This window comes from Girardinichthys multiradiatus, chromosome 17 (assembly GCF_021462225.1).
Source record: "Girardinichthys multiradiatus isolate DD_20200921_A chromosome 17, DD_fGirMul_XY1, whole genome shotgun sequence".
In the NCBI taxonomy this organism is placed as follows: Eukaryota; Metazoa; Chordata; class Actinopteri; order Cyprinodontiformes; family Goodeidae; genus Girardinichthys; species Girardinichthys multiradiatus.
In genome coordinates, this window is record NC_061809.1 from 3,889,566 (window position 1) to 3,917,351 (window position 27,786).

Consider the following 27,786-nt stretch of genomic DNA (forward strand, 5'->3'; position numbering starts at 1 on the left):
TGCATTACAAATAAAACCAAAGTTCATTTATTTCACATTGGACACAAATGAAAAAGCAACATGGAAAGTCCCAGTGACATTTCTTCCTCTTCCATGTCATCACAAAACAATATTTTCTTTTATTTGGACACTTTTTATGACTGAACCAGTAAAACACCAGCAAATACTCAAAGTCATTAGGAGAAATGAAAGCACCTTGCCCTTAGCACAAACTGTGCAACTACTTCTGGTATTCCTGTAACTATGAACTGAAAACAAATGCCTTGGTCCAGCTTCTTAAAAGCTTAATATTGAAACCAAAACTGAGCCAAGCATCTTAACATTTGGGGTTTGCGCTGATACGAGGAATTTAAAAGAAGTTGAGGTCTTCAGAACGTGGCGGATCAGAGAGGAAGCAGGCAGCAGTGAGCTTTTCAACTCACAGCTCTACTGTTTTCTTCTGCAGCCCAAACTGCCCTCGAAGGACTTTAAAAAGAAAAAGGTTGATTATTGGTCAATGACAAACAGAGCAGTCAGAATCAACATCAACATCAGTTCCTGATGGATGGAGATGTTCTGGACTCTGTTCCTTGATGTGGCCTGGTAAAAGACACTGCAGCAACACATTCACGCTCAACTCCTCTGTTTCTTTTTCCTTAGCTGCTTTCAGAACAGAGCCACCCTGTCCTCAGGCTTTGATTTCAGGGGTCGAGCTGTACAGCTGCTCAGAGTTCTCGGTTCCCAGGTCCTCTAAAGATAGAAAACAGCAATGCAAGTAGTTAGAATAAAGTGCAGGAGAATGACTTGTCTATGTGATGTACTCCTGACACAATACAGATGCTAAAGATTAAAGAAAAATTAGAAACAAAGACAAAAAAATATATAGATTGATCCTAATCGATATCTTTAGCCCAGTTTTAATCACTGTTGGTTTTCTAAGATCATGCAGCTCAACTAAAAAAAAATATATTAGCACGGTCTAGTTAATTATTAGTTTTCTTCCCTTTATTGAAAGAGTATTTCAGCACCAAAAGGTCTATCAATCTTAAAATATGACTAAAAATAAAATATAACTAAAATCTAAATAATAATTTCGATTGTTTTTAAACCAGAACGGACATTTAAATGTATTTTTCTGACACAAAAAATCCTGTGAAGAAACAGCTGATTGTCGAGAATGGAGAACGAATTCTCTTCACTAAACAGAACCAACAGGAGAAGGTCCAATGAACAGCTTCTAGCCACTGACCCTCTTATTGTTGAGTTTCTTGGTTGACTTTTTATTGTTAAGATGTGGAAGATATTTTATTGTGTTTCCTGTGTTGGACCATTTCTTCGCTACTATACCTCCCAGTATCATATACCCCAGTATGGTCAGCTACCACAACTCCCAGCAGGAATTGCAGCTGATAAGAAGGGGCGTCGCAGCTCTGATGTCACAGTGGGCTATATAAGGACACGGGAGGCACCCCACCATTGCTTTTTCCCCCGCTGGAAAACGAGACGCGGTTACCACGCAACGGAGGCACGTATCCTTCTGGAGAAGAAACCACACGTGGGTTTTCATTAATTCTCCCTACTGGGATAAGAAGCCCAGTAGACTTTACTTTACCGATCGAAGGTGTGGATTTAACACGTAACCCAAGAAAACCCACGGAGGTTTTCCAAGGAGACGAAATTTTCCTATTTGTTTTTGTTCTAGTCGACTGCTGACGGTCCGTCCTATTTTTCGCCTTTTGCCAAAGTAGGAAGGCCGGTCGTCTTTGAGTTGTTACGGACGCATAACAACCTCCCCCCCCCCCCCGCTCCAGAGAAGACGACACCAAGTAATCCCGTTTTGTTTTTATTTCTATTAGAAATAGCTTGGGCAGGATAGAGTAGGATTTTAGAATCGCCACTAATAGTCCAATGTGTTCTAAGTTGTCTGTGCATGCAACGTCTTATTGAAACTTTGATTGCTGTTGGACTCTGAAAGCCGCCGCGCTTTGAAGCTATGTGTTTTCCACTGTGTTCAAACACCTCAGCGCAGACTCAGGTGAACTTAAAGTTGGACTGCTAGAACCTCATGGTGGAACACTCACTGTTCCTTTGTCTTCACTCTTCGTGTTTTCCCACTGGTTGCCGCCTAAAAGTTTTATAACCCTTTGTGTTTCACTGAGCTCCAACTTTGGGGGTTTTATGACTGCAGCCTGGTGGAGGCTGCTCCCAAAGCTTCGACCAGCACTTTATTTTCTCTTGTTTTGCCATAACTGCTGGTTTGACTTCATACACACTCAATGCTGTTTTATCTTGTTTAGTTAGATATTTTACCCCTTTTATGTAGAACTTTGCATGCTTGATTAGGTGAAGAATACTGAATCAGAATAGCGAGGTGTATCAGGGCTGTTAATAAATATTCACGAAGATAAAGAGAAAGCGTTTGTGTTTATTTTGAGCAAGAGGGATTTGTCAGTCAAAATAAGGTCAAAGTTCCCCCATCTTCGGTGAAGCGGTTGATGAAACAGTGACATCTAGTAATTGTTATCAATTATTACTAAAAATTTACTAATTGTAATTATCAAGGGCCTTGAACCATAATTACGACACCAGAGGACATCTCTGATTTCGATTCATAAGTAATGATTTTTGGTTACGAAATTAATTTTTTTCAAATTATGATTTTAAATTATAATTCTTGACAAATATTAATTAATCAATAATCATAATTCTTACACCTGATAAAAGGAATGGTGTCTTGATTAATTTTTCGCTATCATTAGCTACAACTATGTAAACCTATGAGGAAAGTTACTCCATTCATTACATATTTAGGATGCTTCCTCCTCCCCTATCCACATAAATCTGACCCCGAGGACCTTCTTCTTCTTGTATAATGGTGGTCAGGAAGGAACATTTTCCTGAATTGCTGACACAAACTGAAATGACCCAGTGGACCTATGGTTCTGCTGGAGGACTGGTTATGTTGGCAACCTCTGCTATGATGGCAGAGAGCTGTACTTTTCATATTCCTGGTTTGCAGTTTGGCCAAATGCTTATCTGTCTGCTACGAGAATCAACACATCGACATGTCTGAACACACCCATGTGTTCTACAGTCAGTGGCTGCACCTTTGATCAGATGAAGATTCTGGCAGATCAAATTTAGCTCCAAGCAGTTCTGAATAAATCCCTTGCATACCAACACAATAGGTGTCACAACCATGACTAAGACATAGTTTCAAAAAAGTGCAGCAACCACATCTTCCTACATTGCAGGGTTACAGGTCACCAATCCATCAGTTTCAGATTTTATACCTATAGTTCTGCTTATAATGATTTAATCCGCCCAGCTTCATACATTGTTCTGAAGTATTCTGTTCTATAATACTAGATAATACCAGTTTGTTTAAAAACAGCATCTTATAATGTATGGTGGTTTAAAGAGCCTGGTCTTAAAAATGAAAGTTCATGTCTTAATTGGGCTCACCTATATAAATAACAGTGATAAATGAAAGAAAGAAATATAATATTTATTAAGCATTTAAAGAAGGAAAAACTTAACACTCACTATTTGTGTTGTCTATGTGCAACAGGTCCTTGATGAAAATATTAAATTTTCTATCTGTTCTTTATAAAATATTTAAAAGTGAGACAATTACAGATGAGCTCCTCCTAGATGTTCTAAGCTGAAAATGTAAAGGTCCACCAACTCATGGTTTCTTAGTTAGAACATCTCGGCATCGTTACAATCAAACTTATTCTGTCCACGGTTGTTGACACTCACATCTAAGTCACAAGGTCTCATTATCACTTTCTCTCAATGGTTTTGTATTTTTCCTTTTCTCACTATACCAGGTTTAGTTCTATTCTAGGTTTAAGCACAAGATAAATTGCAGCTTCACATATAAAACAAAACCTTGCCTTTTCTGTGCTGTGCTCTGCTGTGGATGAATAGAGTGCGGGGTCTTCGCTGTTCTTTTCAGTTTTGCTCCACACGGTTCACTGCAGCCTCCAGCGGGAAGCTCAGTGAATGCTTTCGGAGTGGAAGTCTTAAATATGTCTGCCTGTGAAGTTATTGCTGATGTTGCACGGTTTTGCTAAGCTAACTTGGTTTATTGTTTCTCTCTTTTCCTACTAATTTTCCCCTTGTTACCTCCAATCTTTCTTGATCACAGGTAATGTAAATTGAAGCATGCTGTGCTACCATAACAACTGTCCCCTGAGAAACAAGTGACCATGTGTAGATAGGCAGTTGAGCTGTATGAAGGTATATAAAATGAACAAATCAAGGCAGAGAACTTACCTGGATATTTTTTGAATCAAATTATTCAAGGAATTGTTCGAGCCCTGCTGATCACATGATAAAAATGAGTGTTTAAAGTGAAAATTACCAGGAAGAACACACTTCCACAGGCCATAGGTTTTCCCCACTGCCGTCTGCCACAGTCGGAGCGTGCCATCCTCAGAGCCACTGGCGTACAGCTCCCCATCAGGACTGAAGCGCACACAGTGCACCGGACCAAAATGGCCTTTATAGGACTCTGCAGACAGGAGGAGCAGTGACGACGTCAGATAAAGTTGGAAGCTTGGACTTAGTTAAGCACACGTGAAACTGTGTTTTAGCTCTTAATCTAACATATCCTAGGTGTATTTAAAACCCTAGTGGCACAAGATCAGACTGGCTGAAAACACCGTTACTGAAGCATTGAAGAGGCTTACGCCATTTAAATTATTTAGGTGGCAGAACTTGGGGCACCCTGCAGAAAGTGAAACGGTGTGGATTTGTCATCTAATTCATGGCTTCCTATCAACACCAAAAGGCTATTTTAGGGAACGTAGTCTGCATGTGATTGTCATCAGTTAAAAAACATGTAGGCTGATCAGTTTAGTTTAGTATATTTTAGTGCCGATTCACAACAAATGTTGTCTCAAAGTGCTATAAAAAAAAAAAAAAGAATATCCAGTTTATATATGGTCAATTCAATCATATAGATAGATTCAAATTGAATTACATAAATTCCAAATTTGATCCTAGTTATTAAATGATGCATGGCTATCTGCAATGACCAACTAGGTGTTTGAGAAGAAAGAGAAGCCCACTAAAACACACAAGTAGTCCTGGGTCAGGAGGAGTTTCTATGTTAAAGAAAAAGTAGAGTTAATGGCAGCAGTAGCAATTTTAGTAGCTTCATCTGGGAAAGAAACATAGCTAAACAGATAAGCTAGAAATAGTTAAATCTATACGATAAAAACAGTATAAATAAGGCCTGATCTACTAAAGCTTTGCAGGTGTATAAAAACAAGTGTAAACTTGTAAGCGTGCGCAAAGCTGACTAACTAATAAGGTCTACTAACCAGGTGTAACGAGGATTGCGTCTGTCAAATGAGCAGAAAAGCAGCCGCAATCCATCCCATTTGCAGAATATGCTGATCATCAGAACGCACAAAGCGAAGGAGGCTATTCAAATGTCATCATTTAGCACTCGTAATGTGATTTATCAAACATGAAATTGACTGTTCGCTGTTTTAGCGTCTATTTTTTGCACCTTTGAAAATGCAGGTGCAATTAATAATTACCTTCTTTTTCTTTTTAAAAGGAGGCTGCATTGTCTAATGCAACACAATCAGGAAGTAACACTATAAACCATGCCATCAGTGTTATGAAGAATAATGTCAATTTGCAAGATTAAAAAAGAGGTTGCTGCCCTCTGCTGATTGTGCAGAGATTTAGTCTTTAAAGATTATTACAGAATTATCTGATAAAAATCTACTAGAATGAAATTTTCTCTCAGGCAGAGTACTCTGCTTGTTGAAACAAGGATTATTAAAAAATGATTGTAAGGGAACACTGCACAAAGTCCAGGGATGACAACTGAAACTGTGCATTAAAGGCACATTTGGACCATCATTTGCATTTGTCTACATGAATGATAAAAAAGTCAGACAAGAAATATAAGAATTTTATATATAAAAAAACAATGTGTTGTTTTCGATTAATTGAAGTGGTATTTACTTTAATTTTCATTATTTGCTCCTTTTAGGTTGGTTTTTAATCTATTCAATTTGGGCTGTGGGCAAGACCAGGTCTTAATAGGGTAATGGGTCAAGATCAAACGTGAACTAATTCTCCTTTGAGATTTATAAAGCCTCAACTCTAGATGTGCAAAGACACGCACACACAAAAAGAGTATTTTCAACCCTTGTCCAGAAACAAGACCTCCAATAGTATAAACGCATAAAAACCTGTCTGTTGACATGAGCTAAATGTAAAGTTACATTCCCACTGGGCAATATGTTTGACTGGAATGCCTTTCTTCACTGAAAACCATAGACCCTTTCCCACCGAAAGCCCCAGGATTTGTTTCACCCGGGTAATAGGAATCCCATCTCTTACATTCTTTTTCCATTGCCACGGATCATTTATTTAATTCAGCCTAATAACATATGGGGAAGTTGTGAAAAAATCTGCAATACACCTTCATTCCAGCAGATGGCGATACTCCTTTACTCTGTTTAAAAGTTAATAAATCAGTTTTTTGTTTTAATTGCCAAATAATAAGATAATGAGCAGCTTTACAGTTATACAATTGACTAATTCCTTCCATTATTCCATAAGTTGTACTGGATCCATAAGCAGGAAAAGTTTAAATCATTATTTTACATTAAATGTTTTACCAACCTGCATCAGACCAGAGTTGTTGCTTTAAAACGGATTTATTTACAAGAACTACTAAACAGTGACGAACACACTTATTTTTCTTTTATCATCATCAGGTAAACTCATATCAGATAACTACAGAACATGTTTTTAGTAAAGATTTTATTTATTAGAATAAAAAAACTGATAATCAGTACAGAATTAAAGGGAATTGATACCTTGACTGTCTAATCATAAGCAAATATTTATGTAAAGTAGAAGATGGCTAGACAGTGAAGTGAAGGATGGCAGGACGGTTCAGTGCCTCAGGCATCAAACCTGGAACTGTGGTGTCTCATCCCGCAGAGCCATCTGCATAAAACTACAAATGTAAAATATTAGAGTTCCTACTCCACTAAGTTAGGTTTACATGAAAAAACAGTCTTAGGGAAATGTTTATTTTTATATACATGGAAAATTTAAAGTGAGGTCTACTTTCTTACTTAAAAACATCTCGCTGCACATGATCCCCCCCCCTTTAACAAATCCCGGGAAAAGCTGAGAAGACCTACTCCACACCAGGACCATGTAAGCCCTGTGATAGTGAAATTACTCGGGTATATTTGTATTGAAATGCAAACTGGGCTTCTTACATGCAATGGAAAAGGGGCTCATGTGGGTTAGTCTAAACATTTTTCATCTTTTTCTCCCTCCCTATATTATCAAGGTAAAAATAAAACACTAAGTCAAGAACAAGAACAAACTAATGTTATTTTAGAAATCCTTTGTTAAGTATGTGCCTTGTTGTTGAAATATATACACTACTCACAAAAAGTTGGGGCTATTCAGCTATTGGGTGAAATTTCAATATGAATCTAAAATGCATTTTGATTCATGAATCGACCCATACATTTCCCGATTTAATCAGTTCACATTTTAACATCATGAGACCAAAATGGCACCTAATAATTGCAAGGCTTCAAACAGGACATTCTGAGATAGAAGTGGCCACAGAGCTTAGAGCATCTCAGAGTGTCATCAGCAGGTTGCAACAGAGATACAGAGAAACTGGAAGAGTCATGGAAAGGCATAGAAGTAGACGTCCTTTGGCCACACCCCACGCTGATGGCCGCTTTACTGTGAACAGTGCCCTGTGGAACCAGATGATGAAAGCCACTCAACTCCAGGCACATTAAAGGGAGGTGAGAGGCACCCAAATGTCATGTCAGACCATTCAAAACTGTTTACATCAGTGTGCTCTGCATGCTAGACAACCTGCAAAGGTACCTGACCCCACCACCAGGCAAAGGTATGACCGTCTTGCATGGGCCAGGGGGCATTTGTATTGGTGGGCCTAAGGGCTTCTATGAAGAAAGTCAATTCACGTTAAGCAACAATGATGGCCGCCAATGATGTTGGAGACATCAAGCAGAGCGCTATGCATCAGCCACTGGTCTTACCAGACAAACCTTTGGTGGTGTTACTGTGTGTGAGCAGGTGTGTCTATTCAATGTAGAACTGCCCTGCACCTTGTGAATGGTACAATGACAAGTTCATACTACCTAAATAATATCATAAATCCAGTTATCGTGTCCCTGAATGAACAACACAGGCCAAATTTCATCTTCATTACCCATTGCTGTTATTGGCTGTTGTTTCAATCATTTGTTTGACATGAGGAATTCACGTTTGCATTCTTCTACTTCAATGTCTGACTTTCATGACAAAATGTCACTGTAACATAAACTTTATGTTTCCCATCAATTTCACCAGAAAGCCAAATATCCTTAACTTATTGTGAGTAGTGTATATTTTAGAGATGCTCTGATGAGGCTGCTATTTTTGTCCGATTGATATTTTTTCCCAGCCGACGATCTTTCTGCATGGAGTTTGCATGTTCTCCCCGTGCATACGTGGGTTCTCACCGGGTACTCCGGCTTCCTCCCACAGTCCAAAGACATGCCAGTTAGGTTAATTGGTCTCTCTAAATTGCCCTTAGGTGTGTGAATGAGTGTGTGCATGGTTGTTTGTGTGATGCCCTGCGATGGACTGGCGACTTGTCCAGGGTGTACCCCGCCTCTCGCCCATAGACTGCTGGAGAAAGGCACCAGCTACCCCGTGACCCACTATGGAATAAGCGGTAGAAAATGACTGACTGACTGATATTTTTTCCCTTAAGGTACATAACAAAAAGATCGAAAGGTGCAGATACTAGTAGTTTTTAACCCAACAGAAATGAGGGAATTGGGAACCTTTATTAACTTTTATATCTTTAAGAACATCAAAAGAACATGCTGTTGATTTGGTGTGTTTAGAGACCGAAAATGATGAGAATTGACATATTTGATAAAAATGCACAGTCTTCTTAGTTTTTTCAGTATTTGACCTGCTGATGACCTATCACAGTTGATTAACTGATTTTGATATCTGACAGAGACAGACTGGTGCATCCCTAACATGAACAGAAAATACATTGATTTACTTTAACATAAATACATTTACATTTAAAAGGAATTTATAACAATGGTTAGTAAGTTTTAAACAAGAGTGCCCATTTTCAACTTAAGAACAGTATTCCTTTTCCCTGGATGCAATCTGCAGGGTTTCCTTAGACAGAAAAACTTTTTATCCAATTTTTATCCTGTTGTAAGCTCTTCAAAACACTGCCCTCAAACATCATGTTTGCTACAAAATATGCTCTACTTCGCCTTGATACCAGTTAAATGGCACCATTTTAGAAATTGAGCAACTTTGACTAGTTATCAATTTGTCTCTCTGGCCAGGAATTCTGTCACTGAGACTGAATGCTTGAATTATTAATATAGATGTATGAATACTGCGGTATAAGAACAGTATAACATTGCCACCATATGCTACCATTTATCAGATCACTTGTTCAAATACTTTCATGTTGAAGTACAACTGCCTTCTTTGTGATCACCTAAAGAAGTTTCTCTGTTAAATCCTCTGAACCCACTCGTCTCATGTTAAACAACAAGCAATAAAAAGTTTTGGTACTCTCACCTAACTCTTCCTTAGTGCTGTAGTCAAACTTGTAGAGCTTGAAGTCATCACCACCAGCAACAAAGAAGTCCTTCTCTGGATGGAGGGAGGCTGAGTTGATTGGAGCCGGTGCCTCCACACTTTTAATCAGGTCCAAGCTTGACAATATAAACCACTGGGGTTAGATTTCTGTATATTTTCAACATACAGGAATACACATTAGTTTAAGAAGATATCTACAAGTAAAAATATCAGTGCTATTTCTTATTACTACACTAAAACAAAATGCATAAGTCAAAAAGAACCTCAACCTGTGGAAAGTGGTTTATGTTTAATCAACAATACACCATGTCTGTCAGGTGGGAGCAGAGACAAAAAGATGAATGTCCTTTACATTGTAATACCTCAGAGCATTGTAGAAAGCAATGGTCTTTCCATACGTTATCACAAGTATCTCCCCATCAGCAACACACTCCATGCTGCTCACAGATGTGTCAAATGTCAGAGTCTTCACCTCCTCCATGGATCTACTGTCCCAGAGCCTGGAGACACACACAATAGTTTCCAGCACCCAATCATCTCTCACCAAATGCTGGCAAAGTGCTGAACTGTTTATAAGTTTTGAGTGTGGCTGAAATGAAAGTTTGACACCATGCAACATGTAGGAAAACAAGTTCCCACGAAAGCCAAAACACCAACCTGACAGTTTTATCTTCAGCAGCAGAAAGGATCTGAGTGTCATCGTTGCACCACAAAGATTTCTTAATGGCTGAGCTGTGACCTGCAATCTCCTGGGGAGCTAGAACACACAAGCAGCTGAGTCAGTGATTAGCTAAGTTAGCATCACTGCAATTTACAGCATGAAGCAGTAGGTTTAATTTGCTGTGTTTCAGGTACAGAGGTTTTCGGTACCGACATGAACACAGTTTTAAGGCCATCAGAGGAATCAGGGGAGTAACTCAATCTGTCCACACATTAGGTTTTACAATTTGTATAGTATTCTGTGTAGCAATTAATTATGTAATTAAGAATGAAAGTACACCAGTATGTAAGATCACAGCTAATTATTTTCTCCTGTAAAGGGTGCGTTTGATTTGTTAGCTGAACTGTCAAAATCATCATTTAAGAACAATATAAACTATCCAACATGCATCCAAAACGCTTTTTATCTTACTGTTAAGCTAAATGCCCTTACACAGCTTGGAGGTGTGTTTGGGGTCATTGTCCTGTTGAAAAATAAATGATGGTCCAACTAAATGCAAACCGGATGGAATAGCATGCCGCTGCAAGATGCTGTGGTAGCCATGCTGGTTCAGTATGACTTCAATTTTGAATAAACCCCCAACAATGTCACCAGCAAAGCACCCCCACACCATCACACCTCCTCCTCCATGCTTCACGGTGGGAACCAGGCATGTAGAGTCCATTCGTTCACCTCTTCTGCGCCGCACAAAGACACGGTGGTTGGAACCAAAGATCTCAAACTTGGATTCATCAGACCAAAGCACAGATTTCCACTGGTATAATGTCCATTCCTTGTGTTCTTTAGCCCAAACAAGTCTCTTCTGCTCGTTGCCTGTCCTCAGCAGTGGTTTTCTAGCAGCTAGTTTACCATGAAGGCCTGATTCACACAGTCTCCTCTTAACAGTTGTTCTAGAGATGTGTCTGCTGCTAGAACTCTGCGTGGCATTGACCTGTTCTCTAATCTGAGCTGCTGTTAACCTGCGATTTCTGAGGCTGGTGACTCGGATGAACTTATCGTCCACAGCAGAGGTGACTCTTGGTCTTTCTTTCCTGGGGCGGTCCTCATATGTGCCAGTTTCTTTGTAGCGCTTGATGGTTTTTGCAACTGCACTTGGGGACACTTTCAAAGTTTTCCCAATTGTTCAGACTGACTGACCTTCATTTCTTAAAGTAATGATGCCAACTCGTTTTTCTTTACTTAGGGGCTTTTTTCTTGCCGTAATACAAATTCTAACAGTCTATTCAGTAGGACTATCAGCTGTGTACTGTATCCACCTCCTGCACAACACAACTGATGGTCCCAACCCCATTTATAAGGCTTGAAATCCCACTTATTAAACCTGACAGGGCACACCTGTGAAGTGAAAACCATTTCAGGTGACTACCTCTTGAAGCTCATCAAAAGAATGCCAAGAGTGCAGAGCAGTAATCAAAGCAAAAGGAGGCTACTTTGAAGAACCTAGAATATAAGACATATTTTCAGTTGTTTCACACTTTTTTGTTCAGTATATAATTCCTGCCAGAGCCCTGCAAAATGACCTCCAGCAGGCCACAAATGTGCAGGTGTCTGAACAAACGGTTAGAAACCGACTCCATGAGGATGGTATGAGGGCCCGACGTCCACAAATGGGGGTTGTGCTCACAGCCCAACACCGTGCAAGACGCCTGGCATTTGCCAGAGAACACCAGGATTGGCAAATTTGCCACTGGTGCCCTGTGCTCTTCACAGATGAAAGCAGGTTCACACTGAGCACAAGTGATAGACGTGACAGAGTCTGGAGACACCGTGGAGAGAGATCTGCTGCCTGGAACATCCTTCAGCATGACCGGTTTGGCAGTGGGTCAGTAATGGTGTGGGGTGGCATGTGCTCGCCAGAGGTAACCTGACTGCCATTAGGTACCGAGATGAGATCCTCAGAGCCCTTGTGAGACCATATGCTGGTGCGGTTGGCCCTGGGTTTCTCCTAATGCAGGACAATGCTAGACCTCATGTGGCTGGAGGTTGTCTGCAGTTCCTGCAAGATGAAGACATTGAAGATATGGACTGGCCTGCCCGTTCCCCAGACCTGAATCCAATTGAGCACATCTGGGACATCATGTCTCGCTCCATCCACCAACGTCACGTTGCACCACAGACTGTCTAGGAGTTGGCAGATGCTTTAGTCCAGGTCTGGGAGGAGATCCCTCAGGAGACCATCCACCGTCTCATCAGGAGCAGGCGTTGTAGGGAGGTCATACACAATACTGAGCCTCATTTTGACTTGTTTTAAGGACATTACATCAAAGTTGGATCAGCCTCTAGTGTGTTTTTCCACTTTAATTTCGTGTGTGACTCCAAATCCAGGCCTCCATTGGTTAATAAATTTGATTTCCATTGATAGTTTTTGTGTGATTTTGTTGTCAGCACATTCAACTTTGTAGAGAACAAAATATTCAATGAGAATATTTCATTCATTCAGATCTAGGATGTGTTATTTGAGGGTTCCCTTTATTTTTTGGAGCAGTGTAGATACCGCCAGATTGTCCAAATAAAAGCACTTTGTTTTGTCCATTAAGAAGTTCTACATTTTCACTCAGTAGATCGAGGTTACCTCTTTTTTACATTATCTAACATACCTTGGAACATGTATAGTGTTTGGACATGTCAAACCTCCAAATAAAATTATGGATGCTACATAGCAAGATGAGCAACGGGATTAACAGGTGATAACTATATCACTACAAGGACACTTCCAAATGAAGCGCATCCTGTTTAATTCATGAAGAAATCGGACATCAACATATGGTACTAATTTCTATTTTCACTTTGAACATGGACGCATATCTATATTTCTAATGGAGTAAATATTACACTGGAGTAAAATAATAATTTTCCAAATTACACATATTTTTACGGGTGGGAGCTTTCAGTACAGAGCCTAGTAAAAAGGCAGAAATGAGAAGGAAGGAAGCTTCTTTGAATATAAGTAATAATTATAATTCTTTATACTTCCAATAAAATCCACATAAACCAAAGCTGGAATAGACATTTTAATCTCTGCAGCTTTACCTGGAAGCCAGGAAGTCCAAGTAAGAACTTTTGCAGTAAATAGGGGGAGTTTCTTGCATGTGGGCAGAGTTTGGGAAACTTGTGATTGGTCAGATTGCCTTGCCCTGATTGGTTGAATTTACATACAAGAAATTAAGTTTCACAAATACAAGTATTTAAAATGGTATTTCTGTAGAATATGGGGCTCTTTCATTGTTACAGTTTCTAAATAATTGTTACTATCGTTTCTCAATATTGTTACAGCTCCTGTTGATGTTACTTTTGGTGTAGAATGGCTGACGCCTAGAGTGGCTGTGACAGCATAGATAATGTCACGCGTATTTGGAGATTTTGCATCCGCAGACCACAGCCATACTGGTGGGTTAATTGTAGCAATGACTGACTGCGAAGTTACACCATAGGGTGTTTACTTACAGGTCCTTCTCAAAATATTAACATATTGTGATAAAGTTAATTATTTTCCATAATGTAATGATGAAAATTTAACATTCATATATTTTAGATTCATTGCACACTAACTGAAATATTTCAGGTCTTTTATTGTCTTAATACGGATGATTTTGGCATACAGCTCATGAAAACCCAAAATTCCTATCTCACAAAATTAGCATATCATTAAAAGGGTCTCTAAACGAGCTATGAACCTAATCATCTGAATCAACGAGTTAACTCTAAACACCTGCAAAAGATTCCTGAGGCCTTTAAAACTCCCAGCCTGGTTCATCACTCAAAACCCCAATCATGGGTAAGACTGCCGACCTGACTGCTGTCCAGAAGGCCACTATTGACACCCTCAAGCAAGAGGGTAAGACACAGAAAGACATTTCTGAACGAATAGGCTGTTCCCAGAGTGCTGTATCAAGGCACCTCAGTGGGAAGTCTGTGGGAAGGAAAAAGTGTGGCAGAAAACGCTGCACAACGAGAAGAGGTGACCGGACCCTGAGGAAGATTGTGGAGAAGGGCCGATTCCAGACCTTGGGGGACCTGCGGAAGCAGTGGACTGAGTCTGGAGTAGAAACATCCAGAGCCACCGTGCACAGGCGTGTGCAGGAAATGGGCTACAGGTGCTGCATTCCCCAGGTCAAGCCACTTTTGAACCAGAAACAGCGGCAGAAGCGCCTGACCTGGGCTACAGAGAAGCATCACTGGACTGTTGCTCAGTGGTCCAAAGTACTTTTTTCGGATGAAAGCAAATTCTGCATGTCATTCGGAAATCAAGGTGCCAGAGTCTGGAGGAAGACTGGGGAGAAGGAAATGCCAAAATGCCAGAAGTCCAGTGTCAAGTACCCACAGTCAGTGATGGTCTGGGGTGCCGTGTCAGCTGCTGGTGTTGGTCCACTGTGTTTTATCAAGGGCAGGGTCAATGCAGCTAGCTATCAGGACATTTTGGAGCAGTTCATGCTTCCATCTGCTGAAAAGCTTTATGGAGATGAAGATTTCGTTTTTCAGCACGACCTGGCACCTGCTCACAGTGCCAAAACCACTGGTAAATGGTTTACTGACCATGGTATCACTGTGCTCAATTGGCCTGCCAACTCTCCTGACCTGAACCCCATAGAGAATCTGTGGGATATTGTGAAGAGAACGTTGAGAGACTCAAGACCCAACACTCTGGATGAGCTAAAGGCCGCTATCGAAGCATCCTGGGCCTCCATAAGACCTCAGCAGTGCCACAGGCTGATTGCCTCCATGCCACGCCGCATTGAAGCAGTCATTTCTGCAAAAGGATTCCCGACCAAGTATTGAGTGCATAACTGTACATGATTATTTGAAAGTTGACGTTTTTTGTATTAAAAACACTTTTCTTTTATTGGTTGGATGAAATATGCTAATTTTGTGAGATAGGAATTTTGGGTTTTCATGAGCTGTATGCCAAAATCATTCGTATTAAGACAATAAAAGACCTGAAATATTTCAGTTAGTGTGCAATGAATCTAAAATATATGAATGTTAAATTTTCATCATGACATTATGGAAAATAATGAACTTTATCACAATATGCTAATATTTTGAGAAGGACCTGTACTTAAAATATTGTTCCCCAAATGTTTATGCCTACCCAGAGTTACTTGTTATGTCCATATTTCAAGTATACACTGACAATGATGATTCTCAAGTTCTCACCTATTTTGTATCACTGGGTCATATGACCTGAAAGTTATTGAAAAAAATTATTTTGATTACAAAATTCTTAAAAAATAGAAAATGCATTAAAATCAGATAAAAAGAAATGTGTATCATCTACAGGGGTTGGACAATGAAACTGAAACACCTGGTTTTAGACCACAATAATTTATTAGTATGGTGTAGGGCCTCCTTTTGCGGCCAATACAGCGTCAATTCGTCTTGGGAATGACATATACAAGTCCTGCACAGTGGTCAGAGGGATTTTAAGCCATTCTTCTTGCAGGATAGTGGCCAGGTCACTACGTGATACTGGTGGAGGAAAACGTTTCCTGACTCGCTCCTCCAAAACACCCCAAAATGGCTCAATAATATTTAGATCTGGTGACTGTGCAGGCCATGGGAGATGTTCAACTTCACTTTCATGTTCATCAAACCAATCTTTCACCAGTCTTGCTGTGTGTATTGGTGCATTGTCATCCTGATACATGGCACCACCTTCAGGATACAATGTTTGAACCATTGGATGCACATGGTCCTCAAAAATGGTCCGGTAGTCCTTGGCAGTGATGCGCCCATCTAGGACAAGTATTGGGCCAAGGGAATGCCATGATATGGCAGCCCAAACCATCACTGATCCACCCCCATGCTTCACTCTGGGCATGCAACAGTCTGGGTGGTACGCTTCTTTGGGGCTTCTCCACACCGTAACTCTCCCGGATGTGGGGAAAACAGTAAAGGTGGACTCATCAGAGAACAATACATGTTTCACATTGTCCACATTTGCGCTCCTTGCACCATTAAAGCTGACGTTTGGCATTGGCAAGAGTGACCAAAGGTTTGGCTATAGCAGCCCGTATATTGACCCTGTGGAGCTCCCGAAGGACAGTTCTGGTGGAAACAGGAGAGTTGAGGTGCACATTTAATTCTGCCGTGATTTGGGCAGCCGTGGTTTTATGTTTTTTGGATACAATCCGGGTTAGCACCTGAACATCCCTTTCAGACAGCTTCCTCTTGCGTCCACAGTTAATCCTGTTGGATGTGGTTCGTCCTTCTTGGTGGTATGCTGACATTACCCTGGATACCGTGGCTCTTGATACATCACAAAGACTTGCTGTCTTGGTCACAGATGCGCCAGCAAGACGTGCACCAACAATTTGTCCTCTTTTGAACTCTGGTATGTCACCCATAATGTTGTGTGCATTTCAATATTTTGAGCAAAACTGTGCTCTTACCCTGCTAATTGAACCTTCACACTCTGCTCAAACTGGTGCAATGTGCAATCAATGAAGACTGGCTACCATGCTGGTCCAATTTAGCCATGAAACCTCCCACACTAAAATGACAGGTGTTTCAGTTTCATTGTCCAACCCCTGTATATAGGTTAGCATCTCATCACACTCAGAAATACTCAGACAATACAGCTGCTGTGGCATGTGTAAAGGTAGAAGATGAAATGGAGTACAGAAATCTAATAGATACATTTTCAGTTTGGAGTAGGAGTAATAGTCTCATTTTGAACACCTCTAAGACCAAGGAAATAATTGCATAACCAAAGAAACCTCAGCATCAGCCAGTTATAATTGATGGAGGGAACAATGAGGTGGTTAAGTCATTTTCCAGTCTGTAAGCAGAGCTCCACTGCTCCCAAAAGTTAGAAAAAACATTTCAATGTAGGCTCATTCTTGATAAACGGACTGCACAGATAAAGTTTTGGGGTCTACTTTCTCGCTTAAAAACATCTTTAAACTCCTTTTGTGACAAATTAATGGTATAAAAATGATTCATTTGTATGCCGACCTCCGCTATTACTGCAGCTGCTGGTGCCAAGCTCGGTGCACACAACCTTGCCTAAAATGACAGGTGTTTCAGTTTCATTGTCCAACCCCTGTATGTTATCTAGTAGAATGAGTTGACGTAATTTCTGTCACTTGGTCCCAAGACATGAAAGCTATTAATTTCTGTTTCTTAAGAGTGTTTGGTTCGGAAGTTTATTGACAGTCCCTAAATGAACCACCATGGAGGAGGGAGCAGGCAGAGATCTGCTGCTCAAAATCAGGTTTTGGCTAAGTTAGTGAGAGTTCTGCAGTTCACCAGGAGCAGGTAGAGAGTAATTACATGAAATCCTCAAGACTTCTTCCAATCCCACCCAAAATAGTCAATTCGACCAATCATCTTTTACAGAAACTCCTCCCACACTCACAAAACTGACACTTAGGCACTGCTGAGACTCCCTTCCCAGAGAATCTGTCTTCCGGTTTCTTTTATCGCACTTTGACTTACCAGCATCAGGTTTGCTGAGATCGTAGATGCGCAGCAGCTTGTCATTTCCTCCAGTCAGCAGACAATTGCTATCCTGAAGGCCAGAAGCAGCTAATTAATACAGGCGTACACAGCTGTTGAATCCAGGTGTGTAGTATGCAAGTGAAAACTGTTTAAAGAGAGCAATTACTGGGCTGAAAATTATTGGAAAGAAATCTGCCATAGTCACTGAGAAAAACTTCACATGGCCTTCAGAAAGATGAGAATACTACTGATGAAGGCCCCTTTCAATGATTATAAGAAAACTAATGCTGTTTATTAGGCAAATTTTAAGTATTAAATAATGGATTAAACATTTTGCACAATATTTTACATTTCAATCAAGACAGTCCAGAATCTAAAAAGGTACTATAGGTGCATTCTTAGGTCTCTATGTCATACAACTCTGGATCAATGCAGTCTGTGTGTAAAGGTCTGTATAAAAACAAGCAGACATATTGTAAGATGCAGTAAAGTAACAGTGGTGAGAACTTATTGATATAGAACTGAACTAACCTGAGTGAAGCTGACAGACTTGACGATGTGTTTGTGTGCCAGTGAGAGGACCTCGTCTCCGCTTACAGCATCCCACACCTTCCTGCAAATCCACAAAGGAATGGTTCATCGGACTGTTGGTTAGGTACTAAGACTCACTTCAAAAAATAAAAATCATCTGAGTGTCAAAGCAGCATCTGTTCAGATTTCAAAGAAACATTGAAACAAAAGGAGGTGTGGGGCAGTGCCTGATTTAGTGGTAGAGCTGACGCCCATATATGTGTGTATTATATATATATATATATATATATATATACTGCTCAAAAAAATAAAGGGAACACTCAAATAACACATCCTAGATCTGAATGAATGAAATATTCTCATTGAATACTTTGTTTTGTACAAAGTTGAATGTTCTGACAACAAAATCACACAAAAATCATCAATAGAAATCAAATGTATTAACCAATGGAGGCCTGGATTTGGAGTCACACACAAAATTAAAGTGGAAAAACACACTAGAGGCTGATCCAACTTTGATGTAATGTCCTTAAAACAAGTCAAAATGAGGCTCAGTATTGTGTATGACCTCCCTACAACGCTTGCTCCAGATGAGACGGTGGAGGGTCTCCTGAGGGATCTCCTCCCAGACCTGGACTAAAGCATCTGCCAACTCCTGGACAGTCTGTGGTGCAACGTGACGTTGGTGGATGGAGCGAGACATGATGTCCCAGATGTGCTCAATCGGATTCAGGTCTGGGGAACGGGCGGGCCAGTCCATAGCTTCAATGTCTTCATCTTGCAGGAACTGCAGACAACCTCCAGCCACATGAGGTCTAGCATTGTCCTGCATTAGGAGGAACCCAGGGCCAACCGCACCAGCATATGGTCTCACAAGGGTTCTGAGGATCTCATCTCGGTACCTAATGGCAGTCAGGTTACCTCTGGCCATGCAGCCCTCCAAAGAAATGCCACCCCACACAATTACTAACCCACTGCCAAACCGGTCATGCTGAAGGATGTTCCAGGCAGCAGATCTCTCTCCACGGTGTCTCCAGACTCTGTCACGTCTGTCACATGTGCTCAGTGTGAACCTGCTTTCATCTGTGAAGAGCACAGGGCGCCAGTGGCGAATTTGCCAAACCTGATGTTCTCTGGCAAATGGCAGGCGTCCTGCATGGTGTTGGGCTGTGAATACAACCCCCATTTGTGGACGTCGGGCCCTCATACCATCCTCATGGAGTCGGTTTCTAACTGTTTGTGCAGACACATGCACATTTGTGGTCTGCTGGAGGTCATTTTGCAGGGCTCTGGCAGTGCTCCTCCTGTTCCTCTTTGCACAAAGGTGGAGGTAGCGGTCCTGCTGCTGGGTTGTTGCCCTCCTACGGCCTCCTCCACATCTCCTGGTGTACTGGCCTGTCTCCTGGTAGCGCCTCCAGGCTCTGGACACTACGCTGACAGACACAGCAAACCTTCTTGCCACAGCTTGCATTGATGTGCCATCCTCGATGAGCTGCACTACCTGAGCCACTTGTGAGGGTTGTAGAGTCCGTCTCATGCTACCACGAGTGTGAAAGCACCACCAACATTCAAAAGTGACCAAAACATCAGCCAGAAAGCATCGGTACTGAGAAGTGGTCTGTGGTCCCCACCTGCAGAACCACTCCTTTATTGTGTGTGTCTTGCTAATCACCAAAGATTCCCCCTGTTTTCTATTCCATTTGCAGAACAGCATGTGAAATTGATTGTAAATCAGTGTTGCTTCCTAAGTGGACAGTTTGATTTCACAGAAGTTTGATTTATATTGTGTTGTTTAAGTGTTCCTTTTATTTCTTTGAGCAGTAGTGTACATATATAAATATATTACACATACACCTGTCCAATGTATTTAGGCATGTAGACATGGTCAAGACGATCTGTTGCAGTTCAAACCGAGCATCAAAATGGGGAAGAAAGGTGATTTAAGTGACTTTGAACGTGGCATGGTTGTTGGTGCCAGACAGGCTGGTCTGAGTATTTCAGAAACTGCTGATCTACTGGGATTTTCATGCACCACCATCTCTAGGGTTTACTGAGAATGGTCAGAAAAAGAGAAAATATCCAGTGAGCGGCAGTTCTGTGGGCGCAAATGCCTTGTTGGTGCCAGAGGTCAGAAGAGAATAGACAGACTGGTTTGAGCTGATAGAAAGGCAACAGTAACTCAAATAACCACTCGTTACAATCAAGGCATGCAGAAGAGCATCTCTGAACAATATGGACCAAACTCTCTGTTAAGTTTTACTTCTTCATACCCCTTTTCAGACAATTTATATTAATTAATAATCAATGTCAGATCTCAGGTTAAATATACTGACAAGTTTGCTTTTTGGAAAATGTTTATTTTACTGGTTTCTATTTGTGTTTAAGTTAATTTAATTTATTTGGAACTGGAAATTTAATTTAATTTAATGTTTACCAAACACTTCTTTGTATGGTATTTGGATATTTGTTTGTTTGTTATAAGCATTTCTGAAATTGATTTATTTACTGTTGTTTGTCATTGTCTGCAATAAATAAATAAATAAAATAAAAAATAGAAATAAAGAATGTTTCCAGTACCTTGTTGAATTTATGCCAAGAAGGATTAAGGCAGTTCTGAAGACAAAAGGGGGTCCAATCCGGTACTAGCAAAGTGTACCTAATAAAGTGGCCGGTGAGTATATAGTGTGTGTTAGTTGTTGTTATGGTCTAATCAGAACCACTTCTTTCACATGTTTGCTGTGTCCCCTACAAAGCCTGGGGCAAACTGCAAGTAGGACTTTTATGCCACTTTTCCATTAATACTTAATCTAGTCGGTCCAGGTTGGATCGTCTGACGCCGTGGTTTTAGTGGGACTGAACGGTTGGAACCACAAGCATGCAGGTACCACAAATAGTAATGGTTACATGAAACTGTTACTAATGAAAACATCAAAAAAGCGTGTCGAACGGTAGCTGAGCGCTCCAAGTAGGCACTAGTGGAAAAATGGCATTTTTTATTGGCTGCTGTTTAACAATGTTTTTTTCTTGCCACTCTTTGCCATTCGTAAAGACCAGATCTATGGAGAGCATTCAACAGATTGTCCAACCTTGAGAATAGAACTCTGCAGCTCCTCCAGAGCTTCCATGGAACTCTTAGCTGCTTCTCTGGTTAACACACTCCTTGCCCGGTTTTGGTGAACTGGCCATGTCTCGGTAGGCCCGCAGTTGATCCATCCTCTCTCCATATTCAGATGATGGACAGAACAGAGCTCTGTGAGATGTTCAAAGCTTTGGATATTGTTTTAGAACTTAACCTTGCTTTTCCTACTTCTCCACAACCTTCTCCCTGACCTGTCTGATGTGTTTCTTGGTCTTCTTGATGCGGTTTGTTCTCTAATGTTCTCAAACAAACATCTGAAGCCAGAAATAAAACACCCACTGTTGATAACTCATGCTTGGTTCGCAAAACTGGTGGAAATGGCTGTTGGTGCTCAACAAAGCACCAAAATTCGTAGGCACTCGAACCTAACCAGTTCAAGAACGAGAGTTCTTTCAATGAAAAACGCTAACAGTGAACCTGACCTGGGGACTAAACACCTCATCTGCACAGAAAAGACTGTTCGCTCAAAAAAACCTGCAATGTTACAAGCTTCTCCAGACTCTAATTAAGGTCTAACCTTTCACACAAAACAAAACGTCTTGACATAAGCTCAGGGCACATTAAATGATTTTTGCCCGATTTTGCCCCTGACTCTCAGTTCAGAAAAGTCGGCACCAGTCCGCAATAGTTGGGGTTAGTCGGCTGGTTGAGTGGCCCAAAAATTTGTTAGTGTGAGAGGAGGTGAAGACTGGAATCTGCAAATTTGTGAGGTGACCCGACCTGACCTCAGTTAAACAAACATCTTTAGAGTTTTTGAGGACCCACCAGCAAAGATTATAAACACAAATGCAAAACAACAGTGGGAAAAATGCAATTTATTAAAAAAAAACCCACTCACGCTGTGAAATCCGCAGCAGCAGTGGCTGCCTTGGTGGCATCTGTGTTCAGAGTGGCTCCCCAGACAGCGCCTTTGTGACCCAGAAACGTTCCGATCCAGTCCCCTGTGTCTCCCTGGCGCAACATGGGCTTGCCATCTGACAATGAGAAAAGATAAACATGAAAAGGCTTAGTGAGATCTAAGGTAAATGACTTTCTCGCCCTTAACTCTGAGATTTGTCAGAATTTTTCAGGGACACAAAAAACGGGTAGGAGAAAGAAGTTTATATCGAATAGGTCAAACCAAGACATAAAATAATCATGAAATACACTGTGTAAAAAATGAAATGAAGTTTTTAATCAGAGTATAATATCAAGTCAGTCATACCTTTGGAATATTTATCTGGTCAGTTCAGTAGTAGAGGGGACTTTTAAACAGTGTCAGCTGTTTTGGTATTAATGAAATTGACAACAGGTGTACTAAAGGAGCAATCATAAGGGTGTATTCACACCCACAGAGTGCATCCTCCCCTTCGACTTAGAGCACGCTTTTGCAGATGCTGTTCCAAAACGATAAACAGAACATTGTGAAACCTGCGTTGAATGAGCTGCTCGACACTCAATAATTTTGCAGCTGTAATAACTGCAAAATATGCAAAGCAGAAATGCAGCAACCATTGCGTCCATCATGGTTTTCCTCCATTTCTGTGTCTGTGTGGTGTCCCGCCCCTGGCATTTCTGTCCATTGGGAGAATCGATTGTCACATGCGTGGCTTTTTAACAAGTTATAGTTCACTTGCAAAATGTACAATGTTAAAATAATCCACACCAAACGAAACACAAAGTCCCCTTTTGGTCCGGACCAAGGAACTTCCTTGGTGTGAATACACCCTGAGATGACCCCAAAAACAGGAATGGTTTTGCAGGTGGAGAGCACTAATACCTCCCATTGCCTGAAGGTAAGAGCTTTGTCTCCCAGAACTGCCTCTAGAGCATGGAGGAGATTCCAAGAGACAGGCAGTTACTCTAGGGGAACTGGACAGAGTCGTTGAAGATCCCTAACCCATCAGAAGAAGAGGTATCTGCTCCTTTGTGCAACCAGGAGCAGAATGAATACTGCTGAAGCCATACAAAGTGACCTCCAGTGGGCACACTGGACTGAATGTCTCTGACCAAACCATCAGAAACAGAATTTATTAGGGTTGCTGAGGGCCCGACGTTCTCTAGTAGACCCTGTGCTCACTGCCTGGCACCGTGAAGCTGCAGAGATCCCCGAAATTGGCAGGTTCGGTACTGGCACCCATTTCGTTTCACAGATGATAGCAGTTTACTCTGAGCTTGTGTGACAGATGTGAAAGGGTCTGGAGAAGCTGCGGTGAACATTATGCTGCCTGCAACGTTGTTCAAGCATGATCAGTTTGAGAGAGGCACATCCATGGAGGGAAGCACAAACCTGTACAGGATAAACAATGGCACCCTGACCGCCATTAGGTATCGGGATTAAATGCTTAGACCCTTCGCTGGTGCAGTGGATCCTGGGTTCCTCATGATGCATGATAATGCCCGGATTCATGTGGCAAGAGTAATGCAGGCAGTTCCTGTAGGAATTGATACCATTGACTAGCCTTCACGTTTCCCCGACCTCGATCCAATAGAACCTCTCTGGGACATATTTAGGTCCATCCGACGCCACCAGGTTGCACATCAGCTCAGTAATGCCCCGGTCAGGATATGGGAGGAGATAACCCAGGACACCATCTGTAATTTCATAGGAAGCATGCCCCTATGTCAGGCATGCATACAAGCACGAGGGGGCCATAAAATCTACTAAGTACCATTTTGAGTTGCTGCAATGACATTTCAGCAAATTGGACCAGTCTGATGCATCAGTTTTTCTGTTTAAATTTTCTTTGACTTCGGATCAAGCCCTCTGTGGGTTGATCATTTTATTTTCATTAAATAACGCGGCATCATTTTGTTTGTATTGTTGTAGAAATACTCAGATGACACTGCACTCGGATGGATCAGAGATGGACAAGAAGCTGAGTACAGGAAGGTGGTGGACCGCTTTGTGGCATGGTGTAGAAACAATCATCTCATTTTGAACGTGACTAAAACAAAGGAGATGATTGTAGATTTTCAGAGAAACAGGAATAAGTCAAAAACTATTTCTATCATGGGAGAAGAAGTGGAGGTGGTGGAGGAGTATAAATACCTCGGTGTTCACCTGGACAACAAACTAGAGTGGAGATGCAACTGTGAAGCCATCTACAAGAAGGGACAGAGCAGACTGTACTTCTTGAGAAAGCTTAGGTCCTTTGGTGTTTGCAGCAAGATGCTGCATATCTTCTATAAGTCTGTTGTGGAGAGTGTGATCTCTTCTACCATCATCTGCTGGGGTAGCAGCATCAGAACCAGGAAATTGGACCAGTGTATATTGTAGTTAAATTAAAAACAACAACAAACTAACACACTGTACCAAAAGCCACAGAAAAACAGCAACTGAAGAAGCCTGTCAAATATTTAATGGCAACTTGCTTCATAATTTTGGAGCAACAACTAGAAAGGCCCAGTCTCCTCTGAACTCCAGTCTAGTTTTTGGTACAACCAACAGAATCATATTCAGATGATCTGAGGGCCTGAGGTGAAACAAAAGGATTAAGCAAGTCAGAGAAGTATGGAAGAGCGAGACCATTCAGGCAATTCAAAAGGCAACAGAAGGATTTAAATTCTTTGGCACACTGACAGCCTGTGGAGAAATGACAGCACAGGTGAGATAGGTTCGTGTTCGTGTACCGGTTAAAAGACACGCAGCATTCTGAACAAGCTGACAGTGTGAATGAAAGGCCTGAGTGATCTCAGCATAAATTGGAATTAGAATAATCTAGACAAGCTGTGATAAAAGCGTGGATTATTATCTCCAAATCATGTTTTGACAGGACTGGTTTCAGTTTAGCAACCTGGCGTAGCTGAAAAACACTGCTGACCTTTTTGTTGAACTTGAAACCTAATTCCAAGACCTGTTGCCTGACACATGGTTCTGGATCACCAACGTTTGGAAGATGCTTTCTGAACAAGCCAAAAGAAACTTGTAATTTGTCCATTGCCCACTTTCATTCTCCTCTCCTGCACTGTCATTTGACTTCTCTGGTGGTATGATTCAACTAGGGCCAAGGTGTACGTTTTGGTCTCCTCGATTTAAACAGAGCCACTGTATCCAGGGTCTTAACACAGTTGTCCTCGAACTGTGAGAGCAGCTCAATTGTGGTGACACTCAGAGATCCCAGAGTCACTGACAATGATTTTAATACAAGCAGAGAAGAGAGCAGCAGTGGAAGAGTTAAATGTTCAACAGCATCTGGCTGGAGCATGGGGTTTAAACTCACAGACAACAGAGCATGCTTGCTCCAACCACGTTCTGAAAAATGCGCCTAAAAAGACCCCAGGTGGTAAACATCTACCTGCCCAGACCAAAGCTAAGACAGTCATCATAGAGTGCCATGCTGCAAACTCTGCATGGTAGTGGGAGGACTGTGATGTGGGCCTGCGTTTGTAGCCTGATAAGATCTGTCACTGGCAGTACCACCTCGACTCTGAAATGTGAAAGGAGTGTGTCTACAACAAGACGGGAAAAAGTGCAGAAAAAACCCCCCACCAGTTTTTGATTTTGGCCTGTTTTTGCCAAAATAAACGAGAAATACTTCATTGTGTTTTGTAATTACGTTATTTATGTTCATATTTAAAATGAATAATCAGTCATTCATGTATATCAGAGGTTTTTTTTGTTTGCAAAAACCCTAAAATCGAATTCTTTTAGTTTTTCTTCATTTAAAGCTGTTAATACATTCTCTTACCATAAAGTCAATTGTAATTAACTGTTACATATTGAAAGCTCCATGTCTTCAAGAAAAATGGGTGAAACCATTAACTCACAGGACATTTTCTGTTTCTTTTACAGTTTAAATAAGCAAAAAAGACAAGACTGACATTTTCAGGCCAAGGTATGTGTTAGTGAAAACAGCCAAACCACCATAACAGTTTCAAGACAATCTTGGTAACAGTAACTTGAGGCTTCAACCTCTAGATAAAAAGTGTAAATTATAATTTTAGAAACAGATAAAATATTATTTCACTGTAAATTAGCCAAGACATTAAGAAAATAAAATACAAACCTAAATTGGGATTGTGCCTAAAAAATGCCCACAGCATGAAGCTTGATTCTACTCCTTAAAGTGAACAATAGTAACAGTTTGGTAAACTGAATCTTTTTTAGCAAGCCTTACCTTTGCAGGCGCTGATGAGGAAATACCCAAAGGGAGTAATTCCACTGAAGGCCAGGTCAACCACAGGTCGGGTGTGCCCGGAGCAGGTGAGAGGTGTCTGTCTCATCGCCATGGTCTGTCAGCCAGAAGAAAGCTCGCCTAGGGGAAGGAAACGGTTAGATGTGGCTAACTAGCTAGCTAGTAAGTTAGGTAGGCTATCGGGCGAGGGGAAGCACACAACTAAAAGAAAGCGACTGATTTGTTGGTAGTTTTCTGCTGACAACTCCTTATAAACAGTTGAGGGTAAAGGATTAATAATCCTAAACGTCGAGTCTCTTTCCCAGCAAAGGAATGACTACCGTGCTAATAGCTACAACATTGCAACTAACTAGCAACGTGCAACGCGGCGACACTGCCGTAGAGGTGAAATAGCCCGGTGCCAGAAACAACAGGGGTAACACTTCCTACCTCCTTCCGGCGAAGAACTTCAAATTAAATCTGCCTAAACGGAAAAATGAAAAGAAAAAAAAAACGAGATAAAATATTTAAAATTCTATTACAAAACTAAAATGTCAGTGTAAATAGTTACTGTTTGTTTATTACAAATTAATAGCTATTTAAAATAAATTTGTGAATCATATTTCAGACTCAGCATATCAACTTCATTGGCGAAGCTTGTGTGTGTGTATATATCAGCATCTATATATAGGTATAGATATATACACACACACACACACATATATATGGTCAGTCAGTCAGTCAGTAATTTTCTACCGCTTATTCCATAGTGGGTCGCGGGGTAGCTGGTGCCTTTCTCCAGCAGCCTATGGGCGAGAGGCGGGGTACACCCTGGACAAGTCGCCAGTCCATCGCAGGGCATCACACAAACAACCATGCACACACTCATTCATACACCTAAGGTCAATTTAGAGTGACCAATTAACCTAACAGGCATGTCTTTGGACTGTGGGAGGAAGCCGGAGTACCCGGTGAGAACCCACGCATGCACGGGGAGAACATGCAAACTCCATGCAGAGACCCCCGGTCGGGAATCGAACCCAGGACCTTCTTGCTGCAAACAGAAACTGTTTGGGTGGCAGCTCATTTTTGCCATTAGAGCTCTGTAGCGCCGAGCTAAAGTAAAATTCTAAACAGTTTTTGTCCAGGATGTGTGGGGTCGACAGAGATGTTGGCTGCCCTTTTCCTGAACCTAGAACTGTACAAGTCATGGATGGAAA

General features: G+C 41.2%; 1 protein-coding gene across 2 annotated transcripts; it reads right to left on the reverse strand.

The window, feature by feature from the left end:
* Positions 1-26,991, reverse strand: LOC124883370 (serine/threonine kinase receptor associated protein). Of its 2 annotated transcripts, none has more exons than XM_047390480.1 (9): positions 26,570-26,991; positions 22,309-22,444; positions 18,332-18,413; positions 17,798-17,870; positions 10,297-10,396; positions 10,002-10,139; positions 9,619-9,755; positions 4,363-4,498; positions 1-729 (listed from the first exon to the last, which is right to left on the reverse strand). In XM_047390480.1, exons 1-9 carry the CDS (start codon positions 26,679-26,681, stop codon positions 705-707), a joined length of 939 nt encoding a protein of 312 aa, XP_047246436.1. In that variant the 5' UTR covers positions 26,682-26,991; the 3' UTR covers positions 1-704. The 2 variants fall into 2 exon arrangements, with proteins under 2 accessions (XP_047246436.1, XP_047246435.1); XM_047390479.1 differs by having other exon boundaries at positions 4,349-4,498; positions 26,570-26,989.
* Between the last annotated feature and the right edge of the window lie 795 nt (positions 26,992-27,786).

Excerpts from the sequence above, each read along its gene's own strand:
- LOC124883370 (XM_047390479.1), bottom strand. The coding sequence starts at position 26,681 with ATGGCGATGAGACAGACACCTCTCACCTGCTCCGGGCACACCCGACCT. Across the intron at positions 17,871-18,331 it reads AGTCTGTCAGCTTCACTCAG|GATAGCAATTGTCTGCTGAC; the intron begins GTTAGTTCAGTT and ends TCTGGCCTTCAG. Across the intron at positions 730-4,348 it reads GTGGAAGTGTGTTCTTCCTG|AGGACCTGGGAACCGAGAAC; the intron begins GTAATTTTCACT and ends TTCTATCTTTAG.